The sequence below is a fragment of the Ostrinia nubilalis genome (assembly GCF_963855985.1).
Source record: "Ostrinia nubilalis chromosome W unlocalized genomic scaffold, ilOstNubi1.1 SUPER_W_unloc_3, whole genome shotgun sequence".
NCBI classification, from domain to species: domain Eukaryota; kingdom Metazoa; phylum Arthropoda; class Insecta; order Lepidoptera; family Crambidae; genus Ostrinia; species Ostrinia nubilalis.
The window spans coordinates 225,971-251,672 of record NW_026973570.1 but is presented as its reverse complement, the minus strand read 5'-3'; the positions used below and the strand labels follow the sequence as shown (position 1 = coordinate 251,672).

General features: G+C 37.7%; 1 protein-coding gene and 1 long non-coding RNA gene across 2 annotated transcripts in view; one reads left to right on the top strand and one right to left on the bottom strand.

Moving 5' to 3' along the window:
- Positions 1-8,859: 8,859 nt before the first annotated feature.
- Positions 8,860-25,702, bottom strand: part of LOC135087398 (uncharacterized) — a 30,245-nt gene continuing 13,402 nt past the window's right edge. Inside the window, exon 4 of the long non-coding RNA XR_010260794.1 lies at positions 8,860-9,050. This is a non-coding gene — a long non-coding RNA (uncharacterized LOC135087398). The remainder of the gene's footprint in view (positions 9,051-25,702) is intronic.
- LOC135087400 (uncharacterized) lies at positions 22,974-24,758 on the top strand. The gene is made up of 2 exons (XM_063982165.1): positions 22,974-23,106; positions 23,390-24,758. The coding sequence occupies exons 1-2, from the start codon at positions 22,974-22,976 to the stop codon at positions 24,313-24,315; spliced, it is 1,059 nt and encodes a 352-aa protein (XP_063838235.1). The 3' UTR covers positions 24,316-24,758.

The following is a 25,702-nucleotide window of genomic DNA, read 5'->3' as shown; positions in this document are numbered from 1 at the left end:
TTTTGCTGGACCGCTGTCTGTCAAAGTTGCTCGTATAAGGAAACCTATTATAACTAAAGGTTATATTTGCCTTTTTGTGTGCTTGAGTACTAAAGCTATTCATATCGAACTAGTGTCGAATCTCACTACTAAGGAATTTCTAAATGCATTGCGTAGATTCATTTCTAGACGAGGTAAATGTGCTAAAATATTCAGTGATAATGGTACTACTTTTCATGGGGCAAAAATGAGCTTCATGAGTTATTCAACATGTTTAAGAACGATTTTGAACAAGTTTCAAATTATGTAATTTCAGAAGGTATTGAATGGCGGTTTATAATTCCTCATTCAGCTCATTGGGGCGGGTTATGGGAAAGCTCTGTAAAACTTGTAAAGCATCATTTAAAGAGAGTGTTAGGACACACTGTACTTTGTTATGAACATTTGTATACTCTCTTAACTCAAATTGAAGCTATTGTAAACAGTCGACCAATAACTCCATTGAGAGACTTGGATGGTGATGAGCAGTGTCTCACGCCAGCTCATTTTTTAATTGGGAGCAGTCTGACTTCGTTTCCAGAGGGTGATTTTGCAGAATATCATGATAATAGATTGTATGTGTGCCGGTATGCACAATACTAAATCTCTTCATATCTTATCTTGATCACGTTCACAGTGTCAGCACATTTATCACGTATAGTGCTGATGCTGTGACGTCATTTACCTTTAATCTATATCGTATAAATAGTCACGCAGTTCGTGTTAATAAACAGACATATAGCAGAGACTAACTTCAACCCGTGTCTCATTCATACGGTCCCCCAACATGGCACAAATTGGTGACCCCGACGAAGAAGGTGACGAAGAAGAAGATGAACCGGACAAAGATGGCACAAATTACAACGTAGCCTACAAAGCCGATGAAGTTGACACAAATTGCCGACCCCAACGAAGTCGAAGAAGCAGACGAAGCCGACGGAGCCGACGACGATCCCGACGAAGTTGACACAAATTTGTGACGACGAAGATAAACGTACCAAGCCAACGTGATGTGAGACGTAACCTCCATCACCCACCACCATCTTCAGCATCAGCCACCGCCAGCTTTCATCTGACATGGAATCAAATTGGCTACCCCGATTGAGCAGAGCAAATCCGTGACGTCACTTCAACATCAATCATCGTCATCATGTCAACTCCGTGCAAGTCGTGCAACACAACACTACGAGAAGTCGCTGCCAGTACCCCTGTCACATCCGTATTCCCGATTTCTAAAAAGACCAACCTCGTCTGTGTAGCTGGAATCAGTCTTGGAACTTCAAAAGAATCAAATCGCTAATAAAATATTAGAGAATGCAAAAATAATGAAGTCTCAGCAGTTCAACAGTCAACTACAACATCAGCAAAATTCAAGACTAAACAATAGAAAATGTGCTAACTCAACTAAAGCATGTGCAATTGAAATAATAATTGTGCCATGAAGAATGACCGTGAGCGACGCAGCAGTTACAGGCCAAGGTCGCCTAGTCAAGTAAGAAGATTTTGTTATTATAATATGTATCAACGTATGCAGAAAAATGTGAAAAATCATGTGATTGGAAACAAACGAACCAAGGAAACTAAAAATCGCACAGCCAGCACGGCTTCTGTGCTATCTACCCGTCTAACCGCCTTATTTTTACCGACTGAAAAAGTGGTATGAGGTTTTTTAATCGTTACGGGAGCAATGTAAAAGTGATAAGCAACAATGCTAAATGAGCAATATGTTATATACCACGAATGGTTCAAAGATAAACACTTACGGTGAGAAAACGCTGACTCTTAACTTGGGAATTCAATCATTTAGAAAAATGTGAGTCCCTCCAGAGCGAATAATTTCTTAGGTTATCCGATAACGAGCCAAGGAATCGCCCAACAGAGCAGAAATCAAAGCAATCGATGAATTGAAACACAGTTAAGGAATTGAGAAAATTACGCAGCCGCGTATCGAAGTTGAATACTTTGAATATTTCAAGAATGATAATTCGCCTATCCTTTGGTCTTCAGAAGCCGATAACGCTTATGAAATGTGCAAGGACACAAGGCATGAACGCTGTGACTACAGCGCACCCATCGCGTAAAGCCGAGCTTGCGCGAGGGCAACCTACGACTGTGAAAACGCCAGATAAGGAAGAAGCCAGTGGTTATGTTTTGTTATAATCTCATCTTTATAAACATTTCACAATTTTTCACCACATGATTTGTATAACGTAGATAGTTATTGTAATTTGTATTATGTAATTAGCACATTATTTTTATTTCTTGTATGTAAGTATGTAGAGATTTAACATTGAACCTGTACTAACGTAGATAATTTATGTATGTTATTGTAATTAGCGCATTATTTTTTTATGTCTTATTTAAAGGGGGGGAGTACTGTGCCGGTATGCACAATACTAAATCTCTTCATATCTTATCTTGATCACGTTCACAGTGTCAGCACATTTATCACGTATAGTGCTGATGCTGTGACGTCATTTACCTTTAATCTATATCGTATAAATAGTCACGCAGTTCGTGTTAATAAACAGACATATAGCAGAGACTAACTTCAACCCGTGTCTCATTCATACGGTCCCCCAACATGGCACATATGTATATCAACAAATATGTAAGCTACGGCAAACCTTCTGGAAGCGTTGGAAAACTGACTATTTAAATACATTACAAATGAGGTATAAATGGTACAAAGAAAACCCAGATTTAAAGTTAAATACTATTGTTTTGTTAAAGGATGATAATCAGCCACCAATGTCTTGGCCATTGGGTCGTGTAGTTGAATTATATAAAGGTAAAGATAATCATATTCGAGCTGTTGTTGTAAAAACTAAAACTGGTTTGTATTCTCGACCTATTACAAAAATTGTCCCATTGCCTATTGAGCAAAATAATTAACTTAAGAACTGATAAATGTAATTTTATAATTACTGCCTAAACTGTAAAAGTTAAAATGTTAATTATGTATTTGTTTAACTTTAATTATTAAAAACATAGTTTGATTTGTTTCTACACTATGAGTGTATACTATCTTGTGTGTTAAACTAAATATTGTATACATAATTACATTGTTATATTTAAAGGATTTACAATAAGTAAGTTTACTACTAGTATGTAACTGGTAGGCTATTATGAGTAGTAGGAAATTTATTTGGTGAAATTAGAAGAAAGTTAAGATTTTTTTCTGTCAAAACTAATAGTTGTAACAAAAAAAACGAACAACAATTTTTTAGTATAAGATATCATACATCTCATACATATTTTTTTTTCTTGTTTGGATCATCCATTTAGGAGGAGTAGGGATTCGAAGTGAGGTCTTTTTTGCAGTTTTGCCTCACCTATCGCCTTTAAGTTGAAATTCATATCAAACACTTCTTAAATCTAATTGCCTCTAAACTGTGAAAAATTCTAAATCAACGCAAAAATTCAAAACGCTCTAAAACGATGACTATAAAATGTTGTAAATAAATAACTTTAATAAAATAACTTTTACAAGGTACTGGCCTACTATTTTAGTTATTTTATAAAATAAAAAATATTAGCTATGTTGACTCTCACGAAATTACCATAACTATGATTGTTCTAAACTGAACGGCTTGCGCGAGAGTCACTTCCAAAGTATTCTATAAGTTCCAAAATAAGATAATATTAAAACTAAAAAAAATATAATTGATGTGCATTACGCATTACCATGCAATTGGTTTGAACGATGTCTAGTAAGTAATTTAATTTAATACGTCATAAATTGTAAACCGCTACGTTTGTACGGCGGAACCCTCGGTGTGCGAGTCCGACTCGCACTTGGCCGGATTTTTTTAGTTATACAATGTGTCCGGGCATGTAGTGATCAAACTTTAAGGGCGAAATCTAGGGACAATTTTATCGATAAAAATACTTCAAATTTGGGGTTTGACCCATTTATCGCAAAATTACAAGGATTTAAGTTTTTAATTTTTAGTTTTCACCTCTTCCTTCAAAAACAAGTGAAAGCGAGGGTAGCTTAACATTAATAAGCAAATATTTTATATCATGCGATAGCCAATAAAATTATCTATTGTAGAAGTAGAAAACAGACACAAGTTCCGTACATTTTATGGGAGTAAGAATGGATTTAATTAGAAAAATGCATGACTTTTTTCACTTCTTTTTCAGTTATTTTCCAACACAAGAAAAACCAGGTCGTTAAGGTATGTTTTGTTTGCATTGTATTATTAGTATTTGAGCTATTCTACAAAACAAATGTAAATTTATTAGTCTACGTCTATTAGTTTCGACGTAATTGTTGAACAAAGATACCCCTTCCCAGCCGGTTCCATAGCACGGCTAGTCATGTAGTCGAAGTAGGTTGTGCGATTCTTTCAGGCGGTGCATTTTCGCATGTAATGGCGCTATGGAACCGCTGGGAAGGGGTATCTTTGGTCAACAATAGCTTCGAAACTAATAAACGTAGACTAATAAATTTACATTCGTTTTGTAGAATAGCTCAAATACTTATAATACAATGCAAATAAAACATACCTTAACGACCTGGTTTTTCTTGTGTTGGAAAATAACTGAAAAAGAAGTGAAACAAAAAACATACACTAAAAAGTAGAAAAATAATTACTAGGTAATTACTTATTTATTAGGACGAATTAATATTTATGTATACCATTATTGATACTTCTGGAGTCGGTGCCAAGATTATGAAACGTGTGAAGTTTGCCTGCACCGACTCCAAAAGTATCAATAATGGTATACATAAATATTAATTCGTCCTAATAAATAAGTAATTACCTAGTAATTATTTTTCTACTTTTTAGTGTATGTTTTTTGGAGTCGGTTTTATTTTTTTTAACAAAAATTAACTTATTTCTTGCTTTTTAGTTAACTTATTGTACCACGTATTACCACTGAAGGTAGGCAGTACATTGAGACTATATTCTTCATGTCAAGTGTAAAATAATATTCCCTACAAAATACAGGTTACCATATCGGCAACCTAAAAAGACCTTAAACCGTCAGCCCACCTTAAAAACATGAAAAAATACAACTGTTGGTCTATTTGTACCTATAATATTTAAAGAGTTATCCTCCAACTCCTAAGCGTTAAGGAGTTGTACGTACCATGACCAGTTCATCATGATGAGATGATGACTATCTAATGCTAACACTTGAATAACTTTAGAAACTATACTAATCTATAAAATTAAAAGAATTACCCTCCAACTCCTAAACATTAAGGAGTTTTACCTTCTATCATCAGCTCATCAATATGATATGATGATTTCCAGGAGCAAATACTTGAACAACTTAAGAAAACGTTTGAAAAACGATATACGTGCCTATAAAATTTGGGGGTTGCCCTCGATTTCCCTAGGATCCCATCATCAGATCCTGACTTGGTGACAATGGGACCACCTCAGAAGTGTACCCTATTTGGGGTAGTGGCGTGTGAGGCGGGTCGCTACATTCCCTACAATATGGTCGAGTGAAGCGATGGCTGGTTCACACGTCATGTCTGTGAACAGGCGCTGCCTTCGGGGACTGGTCAAGACAAGATATACCTACCTTAAATTTTTTAACATAACAATTAATTAACAATCAACTTAGACAGTGGCACGGCACTAAATATAAGTATATACAATTTATTTAAAACTACCACACGGTTTTGTTATGGTGCCTTGCTTTTCTCTCTAGAGTTTTCTTGCCTTGTCTCCTAAATAGTTTTATATCTGGCACTTAGCCAGAAGGATATCTTAGACTTGTCATGCTCACTAAAATGTCTCTGGGGTAGTGGCGTGTGAGGCGGGTCGTTACACTCCCTATAATATGGTCGAGTGAAGCGATGGCTGGTTCACACGTCATGTCTGTGAACAGGCGCTGCCTTCGGGGACTGGTCAAGGAAAGATATACCTGACATAAAATATATGTATCAAAACGCAACAATTAACCTAGAAATTAGCACGGCACTAAAGAAATATATTCAAAACTGCCACGCGGTCTCGTGCTAGATGGGCGTCTTAAAGGCCACCTTCTATCAACGGGAGCGCGTGGTAAGTAACTTGCTTCTGAATGTATGTAACTTCCTACTTTTTTATATTTTTAAACCGGCAGACAGTGGTGACTGAGTTTGTTCCGGCGTTTCTTCTCAGCACTTGCCATATGTTTGTCTCGAAGCGCTGGTAGGGCCCAAAAGATAAGGAGACATGTAAAGTGCCCCATAAGGGCTACCTTTTCTTTTTTTATTATTTTCTATTGACGTTCATAAGTGCCACTTGTGGTCTAAACTGAATAAATATTTTTTGATTTTTGATTTTTTTTTGAAGGTGGAAGCGAGCTTCACCCGAAATCCTCAACCACGGAGGAACTGGCTATCTTACATCTAACTGCTATCTTACTTCTACTAATAGATAATTTTATTGGCTATCGCATGATATAAAATATTTGTTTATTAATGTTAAGCTACCCTCGCTTTCACTTGTTTTTGAAGGAAGAGGTGAAAACTAAAAATTAAAAACTTAAATCCTTGTAATTTTGCTATAAATGGGTCAAGCCCCATATTTGAAGTATTTTTATCGATAAAATTGTCCCTAGATTTCGCCCTTAAAGTTTGATCACTACATGCCCGGACACACTGTATAATATAATACAAATCTATACTTATAATAAATCTGTAGAGAGGTCAATTCTGTACATGAAATATATTTTCAAAATAACTATCAGGGGGTGATTAGTGATCGATACTGATGCCAAAAATGCAATCAGTAAAATTTTTGTCTGTCTGTCTGTCCGTCTGTATGTTCCTTATAGAAACAAAAACTACTCGACGGATTTTAACGAAACTTGGTACAATTATTCTTCATACTCCTGGGCAGGTTATAGGATACTTAGGAATTCCCACGGGAACAGGAATTAGCGGAAAAATTCTTTTGTATGAAAAATCTAAACCACTTAAGTTAGACGCTTGAAATTTGGTATGTAGGTACCTTAGTAAACTTAAAGCTTAGTTACAACAAGGAATTCCCGAAATTCCCACGGGATCGGGAATTCGCGGGAAAATCCTTTTGTATGAAAAATCTAAACCGCTTAAGTTAGACGCTTGAAATTTGGCATGTACGTACCTTAATAAACTTCAAGCTTAGTTACAACAAGGAATTTCCGAAATTCCCACGGGAACGGGAAATAGCGGGAAAATCCTTTTGTATGAAAAATCTAAACCGCTTAAGTTAGACGCTTGAAATTTGGCATGCAGGTACCTTAGTAAACTTAAAGCTTAGTTACAACAGGATATTGCAAAATTTCCACGGGAACGGGAGTTAGCGAGAAAAAACATTTGTATGAAAAAATCTAAACCGCGTAAGATAGATGAAGGGGGTAAAACGGGATCCACGCGTACGAAGTCGCGGGCGGCTACTAGTATTTTAATAAAATTAAATTTACTACCTTATTTCTCACGAACGAATAAAGGTATCAAATTGAAATTACGCTAGGTGGCGCTTTACCTAGTAGACTATACAAAGACGCGTCTGCGCAATATTTGATAAATAGTAGTGAAAATAGTAATCAAAATCAAACATACTATACACCATTTTAATTGTAAAGTTATGGAACTCTAATCAGTGTATTCGGTTCGTAAAAAACAATGCTGCAGTGAGTGTTATTTGTAAATACATTTGCGAAAAGTGAGACATCGGCTTGTAGTGACAATCTGTGTTGGTGGACGTAAAACAATCCGAATGTGGTATACCCGACACAAATAACACTTGCGTCCACAGTAGTCTCGAGCACGACTGTATATTTCGTTCTAGACTCTCAAGCGACTTTGGCGCATCGGCTCACGTTGCCGGTCTAACCCAATACAACACGGTTCGAATCCCTCAAGTTTTTTTTTTTTTGTTTTTTTTTTTCTTTTTATCTTCACCTCTCAAGACATTGTCGCTTCAAAATAGAAAAATCTGTGGTGGATGTTTCGAGCCAATTGAAGATAGCAGAAGGTGGCTAGCGTGCCACCTCTGCAAGGAATTCTTCGACCTGAAGTGTGCCGGCGTTACTGAAAGGCGCTTCCACGGCACATTGGTTGGTGAGCGTAGGGATGCGTGGAGGTGCGTCACATGCGTCAGTAAGCAGCCCAAGAGGAACAACACTGAGACGCCGGTCCGCGCTGCTGCAGACGGTGTTACGATGCGGAGGGGGGCCGCCACCATGAGCCCCACTAGTCTCGACGCCTCTATGTTAGAGCGGGACGGTCAGGAGAATCCGAACGCTACTGCTCTGAACATCACTATGGAGGTGACGGATGTGCAGGCGCTCTTCTTGGAGATCAGGCAACTTCGCGAGGAGATGCGCGACGAGTTCAGATCCGTGCGGGCCCAGATCGACACACTGATCGGCAGGGTCTCGTTGTGCGAGCGCAGGGTCGGCGCTCACGACGAGCGCCTGGGCGACATCGAGCGGAGACTCGAGGCGGTGGAGTCCCGTCAGGCGACGATCAGCTCGGCGCCCGGGTCGGAGACGCTCGCGCAGATGGAGCGAACGATATCGGAGCTCAAGTTGGAACTCAACGAGCGGGACCAGGAGGCGCTCGTCGCCGACTTGGAGATCGGCCACCTCCCGGAGGAGAAGGGGGAGAACGTCCTCCACAGCGTCGCCGTGCTCGCCGGGCGCCTGGGCGTGGCGCTGGACGAGCGGGACGTGGTGTTCGCGGAGCGCGTGGGCGCGCCGCCGGCCGAGGCGGGCGGGCGCGCGCGCCGCGTGGTAGTGCGGCTGGCGCGGCGCCACCTGCGCGACGAGCTGCTGCGCGCCGCGCGCGTGCGCCGCGGGCTGGCCGGCGAGGGCGGCGCGCGTGTCTTTATCAACGAGCGCCTGACGCGCTCCAACCGTCAGCTATTCCACCGGGTGCGCGAGGAGTGCCGCAGGCTGCAGTGGAGGTACTCCTGGACGAGGCGAGGGCGCATATTTGCGCGCAAGAGTGACGGAGCGCAGGTATTTCAAATCCGCTCGCTGGGTGATCTTGGGAGGGTGTTTGAGTCATCTACAATATGACTAACCGAGACCTGCAATTAAGTACAACAAAAAAGGTCAAAACAGTGTCAGCATGATGAGTTTAAATAATTTATTAATGTTAAATTTTATACCTGTATTTGAATCTTATATCTTGGTATTGAAAATTATAAATGCAATCTCCTGTGTAATAGATATAGTATTTATTGTTGAAATTATGTATAGACGCCAAATGTATTTGTTAACTGTCCGAATTATTGACAAACATCATTGCAATTCATTATATTATTATATGTTTCCATTGAAATACATTGATTACACTGAGGGTTTTAACTATGTACAAGGGTGAAAATGAAAATGAAAATGAAAAAAGTATTTATTTAAATAGGCACAGGTTACATTTTGCATTACAAAATAATAAAGGCAAGATGTGTTAACAATAACAGTAAGAAAAAAGAGCAAGATGTATATCAATAACAGTGGGCCCCAAACTAGGCATAGCCTGTATCTTGGTGGCCCAAACAGTGCAGTTTGCAAAATTAAAGTGACTGGCACAGCGCGGTACAGTTCAGCTATACCTAAGTGTAGTGAAACAGTCTATATAAACAAAAAAAAAAAAAAAGGAAAAGGGAAAGAATAAACCAAAAATAAATAAAATAAAACAGTGCGTAACATTAGAACACCAGCATATTGTGTGTTTATGTGTTTGTTTTTTTTTAGTCTGTGGTTCCTAAAAAGTTCTAATTAATTAAAAGATTTTCGGTTTCTGAGTAAGTTAATTCACCTATCCATCTCTTGAACTTAATTTTGGCTTCGAATAGCGTTTCGGGTATTGTGATGATTTTGCTAACTTTATTAAATATGTGTGCATGGAGAAATCGACTAAAACGACGTCCAAAAGTAGTTCTGATCATGGGAGTGGGTAAACGGTAAGTATTATTCCTGCTCTTATACAGGTGAATGGACTTGCTTTTATACGCATTCGTAAGTGCTCCCAGGACATAAAGTTGCCGGACGCTAAGGACTTTGGCCTCTACATATAGCTCGTCTGTGGGGAATCTTCGTGGTTTGCCAAGTAACACCTTCAGAACAGCCCTCTGAGCCCGCTCAAGTTCGATCATGATGGTCTTAGCAGCACAACCCCAAATGCCAACACAGTACTGCAACAGAGATTGGCAGAGTGATACATATACCATTCTACTAATGTCCATAGGTGCGCAACTTCGTAGTAGTTTCATCAAGTATATATACTTTCGTGTCCTTTTAGAGAGCAGCGCAATCTGTTCTTTGAACTTCAATTGTTGATCAATAATTATGCCAAGGTACCTAGCAGACTCTACTCTGTCAATCCTACTGCAGTTGCAGTCATTCGTAGGTGACATAGAAGCATGGCAATCAATGCTATGGATCTTCATCGATGTATTGTCCGGGATATTAACGCGGTTAATTTGGAACATAATAAAGTTGGTTTTTTTGACGTTAAGAGTCAGGAGGTTGTTGTCGAGCCAGTTGGACAGGATGCTCATCCCAGTCTCAGCAGCCCCCATGGTGTCATTCCAGTCCTTCCCGTGGAAAATAAGGACAGTATCATCAGCATAACAAATGGCGTTGGATTGCGGTATGCAAAGTTCCAGGACATCGTTTATGTATAGGGTGAACAATGTTGGGCCCAGGACGCTACCCTGAGGAACACCGAAGTTGACCGGCAAGTGTTGGCTGACACTGCCTCCCCCAACCCTGCCGAATTGCTGTCTGCCTGTTAAGTAGCTGACGAACCAGGCAAGTGGAGTACCCCTTACACCAAGACATTGTAGTTTTTTTAGTAGTATCGGTATCGAGACTGTGTCAAATGCCTTGGCTAAGTCTAGGAACACAGCAAGTGACCGAAGGCCCTTATCAAGATTGGAAGAGACAATGTCAGTAAGCAACTCAGTAGCCTGTTCAGTGGATCTGCCATGTCTAAACCCAAACTGCTGGTCCGAAAGCAGGTGGTGCTTTTCAATAAACTTTACCAAGCGGCTGTTCACAATTTTTTCAAGTATTTTTGAAGTAATCGGCAGTAAAGAGATTGGTCTGTAATTATCGGGTATTTCCTTTAGGCCATTCTTGTGGATGGGTATTACAACTGCCGTTTTCCAATCACTCGGGAAACGTCCAGACTCCATGCTTAGGTTGCAAATGTATGTTAGCGGCTTTAGAATATGTTTCCTAATTTGTTTTAGTAATACAGGTTGCAGTCCGTCCGCACCCGGTGCCTTATAGTTATCAAGGTTTAAGATTAGGTCGCTTATTTCCTCTTCGTTGGCTGGATACAGGAACAGAGAATCTGCTGGCCCGCCTCGAAGACTCACGCTCTGGCAGAGATTATCTTCAGTTTTACAGAGCCTTTTGAGTATTTTGTCTGCCAGTTTTTTGCCCACAGATACAAAATGTTCATTGCAGCAGTCCATTGATAACTTTGCATTTTCTTTAGATTTTAACAGTTCTTGGTTTTCGCTATCTTGTGTCGGTATTTGGCAGATGTCTTTGATCACTCTCCAAAGTGCCTTGGGATTTTTTTTGTTATTTTCTAGCTCACGCCTCTCGTAATCGGTTTTCCGTTTGTGCAGAATCCGAGAACAAAAGTTTCTGTATCGGGTGTACGTTTTCTTAAGTTGATCGTTATCAGGAAACAGTCTTACCTGCGAGTGCAAAGAGTCCCGGTGCTTTATGCATCGGATTAGGCCCGGAGTTACCCACGGCTTTATGTTGAATTTTGTGCGGCTTACTTTGACCTCCTGAGTATGTCTGCGAACTATGTCCGTGATCAGATTGTGAAATTGTGATACAGCCTCGTCGATCTCGTTGCTGGAGGTGACCTGAGCCCAGTCTAGAAGTTCAACCTCTTCGACAATCTTAGAGTAATCTATTTTGAGCTTCACTCTATTCCTGACAGTAGTCTCTTTTTTTATATTGTTGAGACCCAAGAGTACAATGTCGTGATCTGTGATTGAAGACCGGCAGATTATCCCAAGCACTGATGTTCTAGATGATCTAACAAAGGCGTGATCTAAGCACGCTTTCCCTCTAGTTGGGGCATTGATAGCCGGAAGGAGGCCGTGTTCCGCCATTAAACATTGGTATGCTGTATGTGTGGCGCAGGGAGTCAAATCCAGCAAATCAATGTTCATATCACCCATCACTATGACTGGCACTTTCTTTTCCAGACTGTTGAGAGTGACGTCTAATGAATTATAAAACCTATCAGTGCAACCAAATGATGGTGAGCGGTATATGCCTAGCATTGTAATATGGTTTTTTAATTTAATTATTAAGCAGTTTGCATCATCAAAATCTGGCTCGGAGACTGTCGCAGCCCAACATTCCTTCACGTACACCACCACTCCGCCCGATCTGTTAATTACTTTAGAAGTATTGAAGCTCTTATAACCTGGAAGCTGATAGATCATTGAGTGCTCATTCAACCAACATTCAGTGAGAACTATGACATCGAGGCAGCAGTCCAGACGCTGTAAGAATGTTACAAGATCAAGAGCGTTCTTACGTAAACTCCTTATGTTAAAAGTCATTACCCTAAAGTTGAAATCCAGAAGCAACCTCTTACATTGCTCTGGTTGGTTACATGTGCGGCAAGTCAGACTCACTGTTTCGTCTATTTCATGCGATAACTCAACCGTATCCATCCAGAACATTAATTATATTTGTTGAGAAAATAGAAAACATAGTTTTAGTAATTGAAGGTATTGCCGCGCTAGTACTAGGATGGTAAGTTGCTTCATTAGTGTGATTAAATGTGTTATTCTCATTTGAAGTGTCAAGGAACAATAGATTAATATAGTATAGATCTCGCAGGGTTGAGACGTTGGTTGAGTTGATTAGTGTCATCATAAGTGGTGAGTGTAACTGAGTGTATTTCAAGTGTGCTATCAGGAGAAAATTATTATCTGTTGACATAAAGAAACAGTAAAAGCGGTTTAACCGATAACGACCACAGTAAACGTTCTGATACAGTCGATAATTTAGTTTTAATAATGGCTTGTTAAGGTTGATGCACTTATGACACAATAAGGCTAACAAAAGACAGTAGCAACAAAAGTCAGTGGTACATTTTCTATCGCAAGCAACAGTAAAAATAACAAGTAACACGAAAATCATTGCAATCACACCCATGTACTGCAGTCCAAGCAGCTTTGATCTATAGGGGTGGTTCACCGAGAAAAAAGTCCAAATCTTTTTGGGATCTGATAAGCGACGGTGGTTTTCCTTCTTCTTTCCGGATGTAGATGCGCCCAGCGTTTGTCCAGCAAAATCGAAAGCCTTTGTCTTTAGCTCGGGTCCTCGCCTCCCGGTATAGTAAGCGATTTTCTTTAGTCAAATGTTCATTCACATAAACCTTGCGAGTGGGACCCTGAATTTCCAAATCTGAGGATGATAAACTACGTCTAGATTTGAAAGCCTTTATGATTTCGTCACGTTTTCCTCTACGTGTCAGCCTTACAACAACAGGTCTTGGTAGTTTGGCTTCAGCACCCGATTTCATTGTTCTTCTTGGGCCCGCGCGAGCCGTCCAATCGATGTCTTCATTGGTTAGTTGAACTCCAAGCTTAGCAGCTGCAACCATTACTGTGTGTTGGAGGTTTTCGTTGGTGGCTTCCTCGATACCGATTATTTCTAACTCGTTACGCAAGGCTGTTTGGGATTGTTGGTTCAACTGATCCCTTAGGTGTAGAATTGTGTCATGGAGGGAGTCTGTGTTAACAGTGCACTGCTCCAAGGCCTCAATCCGCCTTTCATAGCTATCTAAGCGAGTATTGCATTTATCCACTCCCTCATTCAATAGTTTCAGTGATAGCTTAATGTCGGCCATGTCAGAGCGAATGTAGCGAATTTCTTGAATTAAATCCGCGAGAGTCACAGTGCTGTCAAGCTCGTCAGTTTTCGGTGATCCCGAGGCTACGCGTTTGTGTGCGCGGGATTGTGTATTTACGTTTTCTATCGGTGAGTCACGACCAGGAGTGCTGTCCGCTTGCTGAGGCCTTGAGCGGCATGTAGGACACTGCCAAATGTCCGTTTGTTTATTACAGTCGCCTATAACGGCTGCACTAACACATATCTGGTGGTAATAACTTTTACATACGGCACATCTGACAGACCTATTGGTGGTTATGGTCTGTTTACACGCAACGCAAACGTTATTCATCTTTCTCAGTACGTGTGGTTTGTTTACAACTCACGGACGCGCAGTCACGCCGGCAAACAGGAATGTGAGTGAGATAGTGATACGGTGCAGCGCCTGCGCGCGACAGTAACAGGTATAGCGCGCGGTCACGGGCCGACTCGACTTAGGCAGCCAACAAAAATTTTATCACTAAACACTGTCGTATCTTCCTGGATTCTAGGTCTTTAAAGTTGCAAATACCACAGTGTGTTAGGCACTTTTAGCACTTCCTATCAATATAAGTTTCAGATTTAAGTTCACACTTTTAACCAGGATTTCACTTAAATAACCGAGAGCACGCACCGCGCGTGTCAGCGGACCAAGTTCGAGATTTGAGATAGTAGTTTTTTGGGTATGAGATAGTATGCCGTTTGCTACCTAAACTCACTATGTTGCATGGAATGTTTGAACTATTTGACAATTGTATTCTATTGTATTACTTATTTCAAACTAATTTTATTTCTGTAACTTATTTAATTTATAATAATACTAGCTTTCCGCCCGCGGCTTCGCCCGCGTGGAATTTTGTCTGTCACAGAAAAACAATATCGCGCGCGTATTTACTCATCGTTTAGACCTGGACTACGACAAACATTTTAAAACCAAAATCAGCTCAATCGGCCCAGTCGTTCTCGAGTTATAATCAGACTAACGAACATCAATTCATTTTTATTTAACTAAGCTTTAAGTTTACTAAGGTACCTGCATGCCAAATTTCAAGCGTCTATCTTACGCAGTTTAGATTTTTTCATACATATGTTTTTTCCCGCTAACTCCCGTTCCCGTGGGAATTTTACGATATCCTGTTGTACCTAAGCTTTAATTTACTAAGGTACCTGCATGCCAAATTTCAAGCGTCTATCTTACACAGTTTAGATTTTTTCATACATATGTTTTTTCCCGGTAACTCCCGTTCCCGTGGGAATTTTACGATATCCTGTTGTACCTAAGCTTTAAGTTTACTAAGGTACCTGCACACCAAATTTCAAGCATCTAACTTAAGCGGTTTAGATTGTTCATACAAAAGGATTTTTCCGCTAATTCCCGTTCCCGTGGGAATTTCGGGAATTCCTTTCTTAGTGCACCTCTACGGTACCTAAACTACGTCCCTTCCAAATTTCAAGTGCCTACGTTTAGCCGTTTAGGCTGTGCGTTGATCTGTCAGTCAGTCAGTCAGTTTCTCCTTTTATATATTTAGATCTCTAATTATATAATCGTTAATTTATGTTCTAATCTAATTATCTATATTATTTATTACAATATTTACATGATATTATTATCAATAATTATGAATCACACTTTGTCATCCCGCTATTGTCGTTTATTTACATTACCCGATTCACAGGCCTTAGGCTAAAAAATCTATTGTTAGGTCTATATAATGCAGGGTCTCTCTGTACAGGACATGACGAATTTACCGCTGCGATGGTGGAAATCGCTCCAGACATTATGGCCATAAATGAGACCTGGTTGCGATTGGGAGAGGAGGATAGGGCGCCTAAACTTTCAGGTTATCGTTTGAGACATATTCCGAGACATATTCAAGTTCGGGGGGATCGGGGAGGGGGGGTAGGTTTTTACATACGTAAGGGTTTAAATGCCAAACAATTGGAATTTCCTACATCTATCCCACATGTCGAGCAGATGTGGCTAAAAGTTCACGCACACGGTCAAAATATAATCGTTGGAACTGCATACAGACCACCCTGGCAAGACATAAATATGTTCCTAGAGGCTATCACAGACTCAGTCACCTCTTTCTCACACTCTGACGGCATAATAGTGATGGGAGACTTTAATATCAATCTCCTTGATAAAAGCAGTCGCGGCTATGGGGCCTTCATGCAATTCATCGAGAGTTTAAATTTAAGGTTGAGGACCCCACTCACTTTACTGACCATAGTGCCACTTTAATAGATGTGTTGTGTACTGATGTTAGGGTTCCCAAGCTGACGGTGAGGCACTCGCCGGATCGAGGAGGGCATGCTATGATACTAGCAGAGGTCAAAATTAAAGTGGATAAACCTAGTCCTAGATGGGTAACATATAGACCGCTCAAGAACATTCTCATGGACCGGCTGAACGCAGATCTATGTGCCATACGGTGGGGAAATTTTAATGAAATCAACGAAGTTAACGAACCAGTAAGAGCTTTTACAACGTGTATTATAGGGTTGATGGATTTACATGCCCCAGTAGTGACAAAAAAGTTTAAAAACCCTCCCCATCCGTGGGTAACGGACACTGTCAGAGCCATGATGCGTATTAGGGACAACTACCACAATAAATACAAAAAACTCAAAACATCTACTCTAAAGGACTGTTACAGACAAATGAGAGGGATGGTACTGGAGGCCTTGGAACAGGAGAAAAAATGTTATTTTGAAAAGTATATAAATAGTAATATAGGCAATTCTAAGAGATTATGGAGGAATCTTAAGAATACTGTACTCCCTAACAATGGGAAGACTAGTGAGCTGCCACCTGAGTTTAATGACCCCAATGCTATAAACCAGCATTTTCTGAATATACCAGGCTCAAACAAAGTGTCAATTTCAGCCTTATCTTTTTATGAGCATAACAGGCACGATGCTTCAGCTACTTTTGCACTTCATGCGGTAACTAGCAAAGAGGTACTGGAGGTTATTAGAGGATTGAAATCTAATGCACAGGGATGTGATGGCCTGGCACTGGATGTCTTACTGCTCACTCTGCCACAGTCGCTCGAGACCTTGACCACTATTATCAATTGCTCACTGCAGCAGGGAGTGTTTCCTGATGACTGGAAGGTAGCAGCGGTGACACCTTTGCCCAAGACCAACCGACCGGCTTCACTCCAAGACCTTCGTCCTGTCAGTATCCTTCCATGCCTCTCCAAGGTATTGGAAAAAATTGTATGCAAGCAGTTAACCACTTACTTGGAGAGGCATAATATACTTCCAGAGTTACAGTCAGGTTTTCGTAGGGGGCATAGCACTGCGGCTGCTCTGGCCGATGTTGTGGACAACCTTCTTGCAGCTCAGGACCGTGGAATGGTGTCTGTGTAATGTGTGACGATCGGGAGACACAATAAAACAGTTAGATGTGCGCACTGTAGGTTTATTCGTAAGAATGAAGATTATCCTAAGCTTATATACTAGTGGTTTGCCTAATATGGGGAAAGGATGCGTACACACTACACCTCCCCCCTTTTTTTTTTGAGAAAAAAAATGATAGTTTTTTTTTATGATTTGATTAAAAAAAGTTATACAATACAATACTAATTTTTATTTTATATTATAATTGAAACCAAATTAAATTTTGTAAATTCCAAATATGTATGTTTATAGACACAATACTAATATTTCATTAATATGATTGAAATTATATTGATAAAATACATTTTCAAATTAGCTCAATTCATTAAATTTTAAAATGCAAATAAAATAGATAAAATACTCTATAGATGTAATAGAAAGCTGTCTCAATTGAACATCATGATTTTTAGAAATGATAAACTTTGAATTTTACATTGTTGGAGTAGAATGGTATATTTAAAATATTGATTTTGAACATTATTAGGTTACTGTTTTGTTACATCGAGATTTTAACAGATTTCTAAATAATTTCATCACAATGTCAGCCAAAAAAATAAAACCAGCAGTAACTTGAACTAAATTCACAATAAAATAGTAAACTAATCAAGTTGAAAATTACAATTAAAATAATTATTGTAGAGACTGTATAAAGTATACAATATAAAAAGGTTAGTACATTATTGCATTACTAAGTGATTTTGTATAAATTTTCACTTTAAAAAATTACACTAAAATGATATGTATGATAAAATGATATAACTTTAATTCCAAATTAATGTTACATAACAATTACATTTTAAATGGTTGGAAAAAATTATAACTTTTTCTAAATATACCTTGCCAAAAATTTTACATTGGTTATTTTAATAATATAGAATAATGTCGTTATTAACTGATAAACCAAATCTTATATTGAATTGCACATTTATGTAATTTAAATCAAATTAATAATTAAATACAAATAAACATTGAAATTCACAGTAAAATAAGAAATCATTTCACATGAACAATTAGGTTATCATTCATTAACTGAACAGTCATTCAAGCGATCTTCGGCGGGGGGAGACGTAAATCACGAAGCTCTAAAGTGATCTGCGGCGGCTCCCGCCGCAAATCACTTGTCCAAGTTCGGGACCCTGTCATTTAAAAAATATAGTTCTGTTTCTTTCGCACGAAAGTAATAATGCTTAAGTATGAATGTGATAGCAATATTTTCTAGGCACTATGGTTGCTTTTCAACCAAATTTTTCTCAGTCTGTGTTTGAAGATGACGCGATCCGCGGTGCCCGTCTGGGTAGTGAAAAAGATGGATGTTTTTTATCGTTTAGATGCTTTGGAAGTGTGTTTTTCTTTATAAAAAACGTGTATAATGTGATTAACTTTGGAAATAAGTGTTAATATATAACATTGCTTCTAATTTTGAAGGTGAATCAAGTGCAATCACAAAAAGTGACAAAAATGACGAATCTTTTTTTTCAAGTAAGTGTTGTACCTAAAATATATATTTGTTAGCCTTAAAAGTTACACCAAAAGACGGGTAATTTTATCCAGATTCCAAAAATGTGACTCGATAGTATGTAACGGTAATAATGATAAGCTATTTTAGGGAAAATGCGCAACGGGATTTTTTTTTTTTTTTCCCGCGGGAAGTGGGGGGCACTTCACGCAGTAGCGCCTTCCCGCGGCAGATCGCTTGAGGGGATAATTTTGAATACCATAATTTACAATATTTTTACTTTATTAGGCTACACAAACCATTATTTTATTATAAAGAATATTGTTAATCACTATGCTTAACTAAATAAGACGAAGACGAATCATTTCATTTTTACAAAAGTTAGTAACAATGTAATTGGTACTTTAAAAATTTATAGAATCATAAAAATATAGTTATGATTTTTTAAGTTTTATGACCCCATTTTTCATGTAAATTGTAAAAATATCCTATACATTGGGAGCTATAATTATTTTGTTGTAAGAATACTTTACTACTAAATTGATAAAGACATTTTAAATAGTTTAAGTAGTGTTTGATTTTATAGATATTTAAAAAAAACTAAGTGAATGAAATGGCAGAAACATTCCTTTTTAATTTTTTTTTTTTTTTTTTTTTTATGCTAGACAAGGCAGGTATTTGACCGCAATCGCACCTGGTGTTAAGTGAGATGCAGTCTAGGATGGTACATATCTGCCCTGTAAGTGCCTATTCACTCTCGCCTTGAAAACGCCCGGATTATAGTAGTTCTCTTGTAATAATTAATTAACCGACTTCAAAAAAGGAGGAGGTTATATGTTCGACTGTATGTATGTTTTTTTTTTTTCTATGTATGTTCACCGATTACTCCGTCAATTGTGGACCGATTTTCAAAATTCTTTTTTTGTTTGATAGGGTACACTTCTGAGGTGGTCCCATTGTCACCAAATCGAATCGATCTGATGATGGGATCCTAGGGAAATCGAGGGCAACCCCCAAATTTTATAGGCACGTATATCGTTTTTCAAACGTTTTCTTAAGTTGTTCAAGTATTTGCTCCTGGAAATCATCATATCATATTGATGAGCTGATGATAGAAGGTAAAACTCCTTAATGTTTAGGAGTTGGAGGGTAATTCTTTTAATTTTATAGATAAGTATAGTTTCTAAAGTTATTCAAGTGTTAGCATTAGATAGTCATCATCTCATCATGATGAACTGGTCATGGTACGTACAACTCCTTAACGCTTAGGAGTTGGAGGATAATTCTTTAAATATTATAGGTACAAATAGACCAACAGTTGTATTTTTTCATGTTTTTAAGGTGGGCTGACGGTTTAAGGTCTTTTTAGGTTGCCGATATGGTAACCTGTATTTTGTAGGGAATATTATTTTACACTTGACATGAAGAATATAGTCTCAATGTACTGCCTACCTTCAGTGGTAATACGTGGTACAATAAGTTAACTAAAAAGCAAGAAATAAGTTAATTTTTATTAAAAAAAATAAAACCGACTCCAAAAAACATACACTAAAAAGTAGAAAAATAATTACTAGGTAATTACTTATTTATTAGGACGAATTAATAAATAAGTAATTACCTAGTAATTATTTTTCTACTTTTTAGTGTATGTTTTTTGGAGTCGGTTTTATTTTTTTTAATAAAAATTAATTTACCTAATACTCTTCTTTATGATATTAGCTACTTCATATTCATATTGATTAGCATCACAGTTACTCATAAGATTTCACACTTAAAATCTTGCCTCAATAAGCCTTATCCTTATCAGATATCCGTTATACTCATACTCATAAGTTTAGTCATAGTCATTGTCTTATAAGATAATTTTTAGCACGGTCATTTGACTCGTAGCTTATAAATAAGTCTTCATTAGGTACCTATTATGTATTATCATTTTGTCAATATTCATTAGACAATATTTTCACTGGGCCGGCCCCTTTATTTCTATAAACTATCATAATATTTGGTACAGTTTTTTTTTATTTTTATTTATAGTCGACTTTTAATTATATTTTATTAGACATTTAGTCATTTGCTATGCATAGTCTTATATTTTATAGGGACATGTTTTAAGATCTTTATTTATTTATTTTGATCTCCAACTATTTTCACGGAGAGAAGCTCGTCTGCACCATGATCAAATGAAGGATCTGTACCCTACACTGTACCTTGTACCATTTATTTATCTTTATTAATAATTTATTATTTTACTATTTTACTAACGGGTCCTCTTTTAAGATTTTTATTAATCTCCAACCGTTTTCACAGAGAAATCTCGTTTAGGTTGCACCGTGATCAAAACTGAAGGATTCGACACCGTTTTATACCTCATACTTCTTTCATGTCTTTACATACTTCTATCACCTTTGTCAAAATAATTTCTTTAATTTCTCATTCATTATTCTATACACTTCTAACTTGCTATCACATTCTTTACTACTATCAAAATAAATCCTTTAATATCAATGATGTTGTTTAACCTTGGGTGATCAGTCCAATTTCATAACAAAACATTTCTACTAAAGTATTCCCTGCTTCTCAAATTCAGTCTAGTCAGTCATACTGCAACCTATTTTTCAATCGCATTCACAACCTCCTTTATTTTTCTATATTCAATATTTGTAGGTGTAACTAATGCACTCAGTCGGCACAAAAGATATTTAATACACCTGTATCGTCATTCTATGTACGTCAAAATCATCGTAATATTTACCACTACAATATTAATCTCCTAATCAATGCCATTATTTCAATTATTAATCATAAAGATAATGTAACACTATTAAATACGAAAAAATAAACATAACGCATCTATCTCATAAAGTAATATCAAATACAGATAGTCTATTGTGGGATCATAAAGTGATAATTCGCAGAATTGCTTGTTGCAATACTTATCAATGTTATTATTCGTTTCAAGTTTCGTTCTAGATACGTCGCGTCGTAGGTCTCGGTAGAAAAATAATGCTGATGCGTTAACACGTGTCGATGTATGTGGGAATGGAATGCAGCAATGCATCACCTACTAAGTACTTACCAGTTTTAAAAGTTATTATGTTATGTAGGGCATATAACTTAATAATGTCATTTAATTATATTGAATTTAATATTTATAGTAATAGAAAATACAATTAAGATTTACTTGAATACTTACGTGATTATTACCAATGATTTCTTTGCAATGGAGAAAAAAAAAGATTGAATATTTCATTGGCTCTACTTTCAAAATCAACGTAAACTAAGAAAAGTTATTTTTATAAAATCTTGGAAACTGATACAGAAAATTATATAACAAACAATGTTTCAAAATATTATGCAATGAAGAAACAAGTCATTTTTATTAAATACTGAACTACTTGAAATTCTATGACTACTCAAAGTGTAGAAAAATCTGATATTAATAGAATAATAATTTAAAATGTAATATAAAAAATGTCATTAATATTCAACAAAACTAGTTTAAAAATAGAATATTATCTCAGCCAATTCTGTTAATTAATTTAAAAGTTTTGCATACAGAAATACAGTACAAAAAAGCGAACTTAATGTCGTATGGCATTATCAACCATTCAACCTGTTATTCAAAAGTTATGTTTAATTTAAATCGATAAAAATAGAATTACGACATTAAAATGTTGTAATGAAAATTGGAAAATTTGATATCTTGTGAGAAAAAAAAAACAAACTTAATTTAAGGTTAATTTAGAAACATTGTGTATAGGTATTTGTTCAATGTTACTAAATCGTATCAATTTAAAAAAAAAATGGAAAGTTATGATTAAGCGTAAATATTTTTGAAGGTTATAAGTTGTTACTAAACAATAAATTTTTATTCTGCTGTTAAAATAAATAGACGTTATGATCGCTATCAGATCAAGTTTCGACTTTTTAATAAGCTCACATTATTATTTCGTCACTTTATTCGAAGATATAGTTCTAAATATTATATGTATTTTAGAATACATATGTCAGTATAACACGTAGTCCTTTTATTGCTTGAGCAACCATTCGCACACTTTTCAGATTTAACGGTATTCGATGTATCGATTAGAAAATAAAATCAATTTCTACACTGGTATCCCTAGCGCCCCGCTCCCTGCATCGCGCCATCTTTACTTCATTCTTTTATTGTGCGCGCAACGGAACACCGCTCACTTAATATACGTACCTATTCCTATTAGCAATCATGTCTAAAAGTAGTGCAGAAGAACAAATTGCGTATTATACCAAAAAGATTAAAAAACTTAAAAGTAAAGAAAGCAAACGTCGTAAACGTGTTATTGTTTATTCGGATTCATCGGACAGCGAAGAAAACTTGGGTAAGCATAAAAGTTTTCATCACTACCCACTTTTGTCGATATTATTTTATAATGTTTTACAAATCATATCACAAGTTATTTTATTCAAATAGTGAAGCTTAGAGTTGACCGTGAGTCAACCAAAAGCGAATTTGGCCCAAGAGTTAACCGTGAGTTAACCAAAGGGTATCAGTTAACTAGAGTTGACCGTGAGTCAACCTGCCATGACAAAACAACTCACTGTCTCAGCCATTTTATTTTTATTTTTTATTTTGCAAATACTTACCAAAAACGTCTATTTTAGGTGTCGCTATAAACGAGAATATTGCAGACAGTGAAACAACTGCTCGGTCGAATAATGATCTTGAGGCGTCTACGTCAGATCAGGGGTTGAACTTGATGGATAATGATCAGTCGAATAATGATCCAGAGACTTCGATATTAGACACGACTTTGCCCTCGTTAGACCCTGACGTGCTCATAGCTTTAGGGGAACTTCTCCCGGAAGAAGTTACCTACGGAGAGGACATACACCCAGATTTAGCGCAGAGATGGGCTCCAATCCTGCGCAAAGGATTGCCTGATAAGGAACAAAAAGAGAAGCTAGTTAAGGAATATGCTATACCAAAAAATTGCAAGCTGTTTCGAGCTCCTCTTCTTAATCCAGAAATCGCTGCTGCAGTTTCTGAATTCGCTCGTACACGAGACAAAAAGATCGAATGTTCTCAACAACAATTGGGTGTAGGCCTAACGGCGATCAATAGAGCTATGACACTTTTGCTCACGAGTGACAATAAGATACAAGCTATTAAATGTTTATCAGACGCTTGTCGGGTCTTATCAGATCTACATGCTTCAGAAACGAAAACGCGAACAAAGTCTTTAACACAAGGCTTAGAAAAGTCCTTCCTAAACTTGATTCAGGATACTGAACGTGACGAGCTGCTTTTTGGTGCTGGCTTGCCAGAAAAAATCAAAGCTTCAAAAGCCATCGAAAAGCAAGGATCCCAAATTAAGAAACCGGACAACAAGACGAATCCAGCTACATCGGCTTTACGTACGACAAGGCCTCAGGGAAACTGGAGAGGCCCCTCTCGCTCGACGCCGAACAGGGGGGGGCGCGGAGGTTCCAGGAAACCTTACACGAATCAGAAACCTGCGACGCAACAGACCAGCTTCAACCCATCGAGAGTTTGGAACAAACCTCCCCGTGCAGGCCCTCGGACATAGAGGTACACGCCGGTAGATTGCAATATTTCTATAGTTGTTGGTGTAATATAACTGACAATAGACTTTTCTTAAATTGGATTCGAGATGGTTACCCAATACCATTTTGTAAAAAGGTAAATATGGTGGCGGACAGGCATCGTAACTGGCTACCGAAAGAAAAGACTGAGATGTCTAAAGCTATTCAAAAATTACTCCATCTTGGGGCCATTACTGAATGTAAACCATCTCGAAATCAATATTTATCGGACATTTTCCTAGCTCCGAAACCTAATGGAGATAGTCGATTTATTTTGAATTTAAAATCGTTGAACAAATCCATACAAAAAACACATTTTAAAATGGAAGATTATAGGACGGTTTCTCTTTTAATTTCACATGGTTGTTTCATGGCCACAATAGACCTGAAGGAATCATATTTATTAGTTCCGATTAATCCCAAGCATAAAAAGTACTTAAGATTCCAATTCGAGAATAATAACATGCAGACTATTACATACGAGTTTAATGCAATGCCTTATGGTCTCTCTGCCGCACCTAGAACTTTCACAAAAATTATGAAAGTGGTTGTAGGTTATCTTAGAAATCGAGGTTTTAAATCGGTTATATACCTAGATGACATCTTGTGCATTGGTTCCGGTTATCAGGAGTGCCTAAACAACGTAACAGAGACCCGAAAACTTCTAGAATGCTTAGGGTTTGTCATTAATTATGACAAAAGTCATCTTAATCCCGTTAACAAATGTAAATATTTAGGCTTTGTTTTTGACTCTATTGAAATGTCCCTCAGTTTACCCAGCGAAAAGCAAAAACATATTTTTACTCTCGTCCAAAAATTCCTGACCCTACCTCGATGTTCCATCCAAGAATTTGCACAGTTGATTGGAGTGCTGATAGCAGCATGTCCAGCTGTTAACTATAGCTGGATGTATACTAAATTACTGGAAAGGGAGAAACATTTAGCGTTACTCAAAAACCATAATAACTACGGTGCAAAATTTACACCCACGGCTGAAATATTGCCAGATCTTACTTGGTGGGCCAACAATATTTTTACTTATAAAAATCAATTGGAAAAACCTACATTTGTATTAGAAATATTTTCTGATGCATCTAGGCAGGGTTGGGGAGTCTTTTGTAATGACACTCGGACAGGGGGTAAATGGAAGGTAGACGAGCTGAAATTTCACATAAATTATTTGGAACTCAAGGCAGCATTCCTTGCATTGAAAACATTTGCCCGAGAAATGTGCGAATGCGTTATTTTGTTACGTTGTGACAATGTCACAGCTATCAGTTACATAAATCGAATGGGAGGAATTCAATTCCCCCATTTAAATGAAATTACCAGAGATATCTGGCAGTGGTGCGAGAAGCGAAAAATATGGCT

What these genes read in the sequence shown, in the direction of transcription:
- LOC135087400 (XM_063982165.1), top strand. Translation starts at nt 22,974, where the DNA reads ATGTCTAAAAGTAGTGCAGAAGAACAAATTGCGTATTATACCAAAAAG. An exon ending in GGACAGCGAAGAAAACTTGG is followed by an intron (nt 23,107 to 23,389) that starts GTAAGCATAAAA and finishes CGTCTATTTTAG; the next exon opens with GTGTCGCTATAAACGAGAAT.